Source organism: Salvelinus sp. IW2-2015, unplaced genomic scaffold (genome assembly GCF_002910315.2).
Source record: "Salvelinus sp. IW2-2015 unplaced genomic scaffold, ASM291031v2 Un_scaffold4172, whole genome shotgun sequence".
In the NCBI taxonomy this organism is placed as follows: domain Eukaryota; kingdom Metazoa; phylum Chordata; class Actinopteri; order Salmoniformes; family Salmonidae; genus Salvelinus; species Salvelinus sp. IW2-2015.
Window position 1 is genome coordinate 36,391 of NW_019945443.1, and position 7,882 is coordinate 44,272.

Below are 7,882 nucleotides of genomic sequence, written 5' to 3' on the forward strand. Positions count from 1 at the left end.
TGTTAACATGAAAGACTATACTCCAGTCCAGGTGATATTGTAACGGTCCTGACCTGTTTTATGTTGTTTTTGTATGTGTTTTTGGTCAGGGCGTGTGTTTTGGGTGGGCAGTCTATGTTTTGTATTTCTAGGTTGGTTTTTGTGTTCGGCCTGGTATGATTCTCAATTAGAGACAGGTGTGTATCGTTTGTCTCTAATTGAGAGTCATACTAAGGCAGCCAGGGTTTCACTGGGGTTTTGTGGGTGTTTTTTCCTGTGTCCACACAGGACGGTTGAAGGTTAGTCACGTTTTGTTGTTTTGTTGTTTTGTAGTTTTGTAGTGTCTTGTTTGCTGTTTTCATTAAAAGATGGCTTATTTCCCTCAATCCGCATCTTGGTCCTATCCATGCTGCTCCTCGTTTGAGGAGGAGAACAACATTGACTGCCTGTACAGAAACACCCACCATAACAGGACCAAGCGGATTGAGGAGAGAGAAAAGGAACTAAGGCACTGGACACAGGAGGAATGGTCTTGGGAGATCATGGACGGAAAGGGACCCTGGGGAAGGGTTGGAGAGAATCGCCGCTCTCGGGAGGAGAGGAAGGCAGCCACAGCCCAGGAGCGCTGGTATGAGGAGGCAGCACGTATGAGAGGCTGGAAGCCCGAGAGGCTCACCCAAAAATTTCTTGGGGGGGGGCTAAACGGGAGTGTGGCGAAGCCGGGTTGGATACCTGAGCCAACTCCCCGGGCTTGCCGTGGAGTAAGAGGGCGTCGTACTGGTCAGACACCGTGTTATGCGGTAAAGCGCACGGTGTCCCCAGTACGCGTGCTTAGCCCAGTGCGGGCTATTCCACCTTGCCGCACTGGGAGGGCTAGGTTGGGCATCGAGCCGAGTGCCATGAAGCCGGCCCAACGTATCTGGTCTCCAGTACGTCTCCTCGGGCCGGCGTACATGGCACCAGCCTTACAGGTGGTGTCCCCGGTTCGCCTGCATAGGCCAGTGCGGGCTATTCCACCTCGCCGCACTGGCAGGGCTACGGGGACCATTCAACCTGGTAGGGTTGGGGAGGCTCGGTGCTCAAGAGCACGTGTCCTCCTTCACGGTCCGGTATATCCGGCGCCACCTTCCCACCCCAGCTCAGTACCACCAGTGCCTACACCACGCACCAGGCTTCCAGTGCATCTCCAGAGCCCTGTTCCTCTTCCACGCACTCTCCCTATGGTGCGTGTCTCCAGCCCGGTACCTCCAGTTCCGGTACCACGCACCAGGCCTAGAGTGCGCCACGAGAGTCCAGTGTGCCCTGTTCCCGCACTCGCCCTGAGGTGCGTGCCCTCAGCCCGGTACTCCAGTTCCGGTACCACGCACCAGGCCTATAGTGCGTCTCAGCCGGCCAGAGTCTGCCGTCTGCCTAGCGCCAGTGGCCGTCCTGCCATTGACCAGCCAGAGCCGTCTGCATGACCAGCCAGAGCGTCCTTGCCATGACCAGCCAGAGCCGTCCTAATGCCAGCCGACCGTCCGGCCGACCGCATGAGCGTCCATGCCATGAGCCGTTGCCATGCCAGAGAGCCGTCCGCCATGACCTGCCAGAGCCTCCTGCCAGGACTGACCAGAGCCGTCAGCCAGGACCGGCCTGCAGACGTCCAGCCAGGACCTGCCAGAGCCGTCCACAGCCAGGACCTGCCAGAGTCCTCAGCCAGGACCTGCCGCAGGAGTCCCTCAGCCAGGACCTGCCGGAGTCCTCAAGACAGGACCTGCCGGAGTCCCTCAGCCAGGACCTGCCGGAGTCCCTACGCCCGGACCATAAATGCCTCATGACCTGAACTGTCTGTCTTAATCATAACCCCAAAATTAATGTTTTATTTCCATAGCCCCATCCTTCAGCTGACTATCAAAACGAGTGGCGAGGGCCCCATTTTGTTGTTTTTTAAATCACAAATTAAATTGGAATTTCAAGATTCGCTATATATTACAATAGTTCTTGATTGAATTGACTGTATCTTGGCTTTGTGTTGCTGTGTTGTCACATTCATGCTTGGTAAGTTATTTCTGGTTGAAATGTCTGAAATCTTTGATTGGCCAATTCTTTGTATAGGTCAAGAAGAATCATGCTATCTTTTTCCACTTTATTTCACGTTGAATGCGTTTTTCAAGCTCTTCATTGCATCATCAGGTGTTAATGCCTTCCAGTCCTCTGGGATATCAGCAGGGTGTGCATTTATCTCTGTAGCGATTCTCTTATTGAATTTGGCCATCACGTACTTCCAGTAGTCTGAAGCCTCAATGCTGGAATCTCCAGTTATCATCCAGTCAGGGTAATATGTCTGGTACTCCTTGTAGGGGTGAAATTTGCCTTCAGTCAGGTTTGTGTTGAATTTTCTGTCACTAATCACAGAGGATGAACATATGTCAGTTCTTAAAACACCTGTATTTAAATTTATCGAACCACTGACTCCTTGTGGACGGTGAATAGAGGTGAAGTGTTTGGTATGCTCCTTACCTCCTGCTTCACATGGTGCTTTGCAGAAAGGACATACCTCCCCACAGCCAAACAGACTGGTGAACATCTTGTCCTGAGGCTTGAATGGCAGAGATCTTAGTCTCTCTTCGATGTCTCCATCCTTGTCATACTTAGGTGCCAGTGACTGCTCCATTTCCCCCACAAACTCTGTGAGGTAGTCAGCAAACTGTTCTGTGTTTGCATTGTTCAGAATCATGATGGAATCCAGAGCATCCTTTGGAAAGACAAGCTTCTCTCCAAGGGCCAGGCAGATGTTATGAATAAAAGTCTTGATATTTTTTATAGGGCTATGTGATTTTCTGATGTTAGAAATTGTATCAGTGATTATCTTGACTATCTCTGAAAGATGTTTGTTCTCCAATTTCTCTAGACTGCGGTCCTTAGAGAGTTGATTGGAAATTTGGTCAAACAGCCAGTCCTTCACAAACCTTTCATAATGGTTTATGTACTCTCTGTAGTTCCCGTCATATTTCCCATCCATCAGGAGCTGTTCCAAAACGGAGAACTGGAAAGCCCCTCTTGTGCTGTAATCCTTTGACCCTTCACCTGTCTTCACTTCATCAACCACATCAGGACCAATCATTTTTGTCACATAATCCTGTACAGCTGGCTGTAAGAGCTTTGTGAACTCCTCAGCTTTCTTTAGGCACTGATCTCGGTTATGAAACAAGTCTATGAAGTCAGTAAGGTACTTGTTCTTAGACTGTTCCAGACATAGTCGTGGGTCGTTGACTGCAATGAAATCATCATGCTTCTTCTGAAACTCTCTGGTTGCTATGCCACAGATGTGCAGCTTTAGATCCACCTTACATTCCTCACTTACTTTAAATTTGTTGTTTTGTTGCCATGTTTCATCAATTATTCTAAGCAGCTCTTTGATGTAAGTATCATGGTAATCTGTTTTGCTTTTCACCTTCTGTGTTATAAACAACTGACACTTCATTATTATGTTGTCACACAACTGTTGCATTTTCTTCTTTTGGTCTAGATCCCAGAATTTTAAAAAGCCTATAAACTGCTGCCACCTCCCTGATTCCACAATAAGGGCTGTCTTCCCACAATCAACCAACTTGTTTTCATCCAACATACTTTTGACATGAGCCGGCCTTGTAGATAAATGGTCACGTAAAATGTTGAAGGCATCATCAGCAACATTTCTTTTTGTGAGTCCTCTGAATTTGATCTCAGACAGAGTTTCCTTCCACATTCTTTCAAACTCTTTTCTGAGGGCCTCATCTGATAAATCAGATTTGTTCTGTCTACAGGTTTGCAGCAAAGCAAGTACCTTATTCTCCATTGTATTTGCCTGTGAACTCTTGATGTCATCCAGTTGGGCCATTCCCTCTTTGATCTCAACAGCTCCATGTAGAACGTTACTCACTGTGTTTTGTGTCTCTCGTCTCAGTGTTTTAGCACTGGCAACAAAGCCTTCCCTGTATTTTTCCACCAAATTGACATGGCCATCTTGCTTTTTAAAGTATGTAATTAGATTGTTTTGGATTTCCTTTTCCCCCACTGACAGCTTATCCGATGCTTCCCTCATCAGGTCATTAAGCATTTCTCTGATGGTGATCTGGGGATTAAGAACTGTCATGCCAAAATTAGAAATTTTTGTTTCAGCACCCACCATCCATTTATACATCTCTTTCTGCAAGGCCCATTCCCAACTATTGTACTCAGTGCATAATCTGGAGTATGCATCTGCAACCAAGCTGTTTCTGAAATTAAAGATGAAGTTCTCTAATTTAACAGACTCCCACAAGCTTTCTGTCCACTTCATGAAATGTGTCAAATCATCATTTCTCTGACAGTTTCTTAAATCTTGCATCAAGCTCTTTTTGAAGTCATATACAGCCTCACTGTAGCCTGCATTGACTGGAGCCATCGGGGGAGTCCCATGCCAGAGTCCTGGGATGTAGCAGCTGCTTGTGTCTGGATCATACTCCATCACATCAGTGAACTTGGTGATATTCTCCTTCTTCTCCATTCTGGCTGCTGCCTGGGTCATTTCATTCAACTGTTCCAACAACTTCTTTCTGTCCCTCATATTGTTGTCATGAGCAGACATGTCTGACACATTCTGGTGCACAAAATGACATATCGGCTTCTTCCCCACTWCCTTCATCCTGATAAAAGCATGAACAACAATCTGCAGAATGTCTTTCATCTCTGTGGAGTTCTCCATGGCGATGTTGATGATAGTGACATCACTGAGTCCTATCACCAGTGTTGCCAGTTCATTGTCATGTTCATAGCTGTCATCTAGTTGAGCCAACTCTGGTGATTTCAACCCCTCTGTGTCAATGATCATGATGAAGTCACATTTCAGCTCCTCGAGTTCTTTGTTGACTTTAATCAGTAGCATGAAGGCACCTCTGGTGCATCTTCCACTGCTGACAGCAAACTGGACCCCAAACATGGTGTTGAGGAGAGTGGACTTCCCAGTGCTTTGGACCCCTAAAACTGTAACAACCCGGATCTTGCTGTTAGAGTCCACAAGAGTATGAAGCTGAGTCAGAACAGCTGAAATCCATTTCAGGGGGATATTTGATGCAGCTCCATCCACAAGCTCAATGGGGAAACCATCCAACAGCATCTCAGCACACAATCCAGGGAGATGCTCCATCTGTTTCCTTTGAGGACTGTCTTCAGGGAGGGAGCAGGAAGCTTCATATAACTGCCCTAACTCACGCAGGAAGTGTTCAAGTCCCAGGGAACAATCAGATATTTGCCTATCCAAATCTGCAATGTCTTTTTTCTGCCTTTCCAAATCTGCAATGTCTTTTTCATCTGCAGAATCTTTTTCCTGAAGCATTTTATACTTTTCTCGCAAACCAGACAGATTCTGCCGTGACAGATTGTCCAAATATATTCGCATCCATTTGATGAAATAGGATCGCTCCACTTCTGAACTTGACATGCCAATTAGGAAATTTGTCATTGCCTCTGTCATATCCAATTTTTGTTGCTCCTCTCTCAGCTCTTTCTCCTTTATCCTCAGAGAGCTCTTGTAGTGTTCAATTTCTTGATCCCCTGCTTTTCTCAGTCTACATATCTCTTTCTCCAACTGGGAAATCTCTTTCCAGATTTTCCCTTGTAAGGGTAGCTGCTTGTCTTTGAATTTCACTGTGTCTTTGAGTTTCACTGTGTCTTTGAGTTTCACTGTGTCTTTGAATTTCACTGTGTCTTTGAATTTCACTGTGTCTTTGAATTTCACTGTGTCTTTGAATTTCACTGTGTCTTTGAATTTCACTGTGTCTTTGAGTTTCACTGTGTCTGTGATGCTGCTGATGATTTTGTCTGCCATCTTCCTGGCACTCTGACACTCATTACGGTCTTCATCAACCAGAATCCCCATCTGACGAGCAATACCAGACATTTTTTCAATTGTAAATTTGTTTTGGCAATTTTCAATTACAACACCCACAGATGACTGCAGGGTTTTTACAAATGCTGCTTCATTCTGCCTCTTCTTTTCAATTACATGTGTTACTTTGTCTCCTGTGAATGTTTTTCTCTGAGAGTTCACAACCAGGAATAATTCTGTTTTCATGTCTTTCAAAACCTCAGAATCCGCCTCCAATTCATCACTAAACATGTAAATTGCTGCTGATGTTTGACACAGAAAGGAAAACTGTGTCTTAAAGGACCTGATGTCTCCTCTGAGATTGGCAAAAGCCACAGGCTTGGTGAACCTGTCTATGTTTCTTTTCCCACATGGGAGGTACCAGCTGATTTCAACYAGACCATCTGAAATCTTCCGAGGTACATCACCACAGTCCATATCACGATGGACAAATGTGTCAGGATTACTTAGCAGTTTGTTCAACATATTAGACTTGGACAAGTCGCTGTCTCCTAGCCTAACAAAGGACACCATAGGRATWTCAGAGAGTACAATTCTCTCCTCTATGAAGGACTTKGTGTCTACTTGTGAAGAGRGTCTAAACTTCCTCACTATGTCCCTCAAGGCCCACAGCATCAAMGTGCTTTGTTCTGTGTCACAGTTGGGCAGCAGCAGAGGAACAGCAAACTGACACATGGACATTTTCTGGACCATCTCCTGCTGCAGGAAACCATCTGAACACAGAAACAGGGCAGTTATCAGGTCCAGTGGATTAATCGCATAACTGTTATCAGAGTCACTTTCATCAGTGTCACTTTTTAGTGTCACACTCCTAGCATTCACATTTGTCATCATTAATCTCTTAAGGAAGGCCCCTGGAAGTGACTGCATAGTGGTAAGAGATTCATCTGAAGTAGTATCAGCATTTATCTCAAGGACGGTACTTAACATCAGCTTGTTTTCATAATGATCTTCTAGTCCAGTCTTTGACAACAGCTCCCTGAGAAAAGGTCCTGTAAATGGAAAGGATGATCAGGAAAAAGAAAACATCCAGGGAATTCACCATCAAATATAATTTTTTTAGTCTATGCCACTCCGACATTCCCGTCAAAACAACAGTTTGTTAATTACTTTTTTCAAATCCAATGTATTTTCCATGTAGGTTCCATGTCACAATACGTTAACAAATTATGTTTAAAGATAGTTGATTGAGTCAGGTTTTGCCCAGAAGTACTTAAGTAGAGTACTTCCTTACTTGTAGTGAGGGTTGTTGACACCAGTTGACTTTGTCTTCCATTTTCCAGCACAGTACAGACAGTGACAGAGTACTGAGTACCACATTGCAGGTCAGAGAGAGTGATGCTGTGTGAAGATGTGGTAGTGATGTGTGGTTCTGTCCCTGGACGCTGGTAGGAGATCTGGTAATGATGTTGGGTTTGGTCCAATCCTGGTGGCTGGTTCCAGCTAACAGCAGCTGATGTGGTGTCCACTGAGTCAACAGTCAGCTGGTGTGGAACAGGAAGTACTAAGGGAAAATACATTATTGTTAGTGCAATAGTTTAACTCCAGAAATAAACTACAGGAGGAAAAAGTACAATAGTAGTTGAAAAGTAGAAAAGCCCAGCTTGCAATTCCTTTTTTATATGGGTAAGAAATATGCTAAAAACAGAAGTCACACAACAATAGAAAAAAGAAGAGAGATTAATTCTTATCTATATTATGTGTAATGTAACTAGTCTAATATAGATTGTGTCATGTTCTTAATCTATCTGATATTATGTTAATGTAACTAGTCTAATATATAGATTGTGTCATGTTCTTTATCTATCTGATATTATGTTAATGTAACTAGTCTAATATAGATTGTGTCATGTCTTTATCTATCTGATATTATGTTAATGTAACTAGTCTAATATAGATTGTGTCATGTCTTTATCTATCTGATATTATGTTAATGTAACTAGTCTAATATAGATTGTGTCATGTTTTTATCTATCTGATATTATGTTAATGTAACTAGTCTAAATATAGATTTTT

General features: G+C 44.3%; 1 protein-coding gene across 1 annotated transcript; it reads right to left on the reverse strand.

Annotated features, from left to right (window-relative positions):
• Nucleotides 1-1,692: 1,692 nt before the first annotated feature.
• Nucleotides 1,693-7,168, reverse strand: LOC112076974 (interferon-induced very large GTPase 1-like). Its single transcript, XM_024143594.2, has 2 exons — nucleotides 7,101-7,168; nucleotides 1,693-6,858 (listed from the first exon to the last, which is right to left on the reverse strand). Exon 2 carries the CDS (start codon nucleotides 6,794-6,796, stop codon nucleotides 2,105-2,107), a length of 4,692 nt encoding a protein of 1,563 aa, XP_023999362.1. The 5' UTR covers nucleotides 6,797-6,858; nucleotides 7,101-7,168; the 3' UTR covers nucleotides 1,693-2,104.
• Nucleotides 7,169-7,882: the final 714 nt, after the last annotated feature.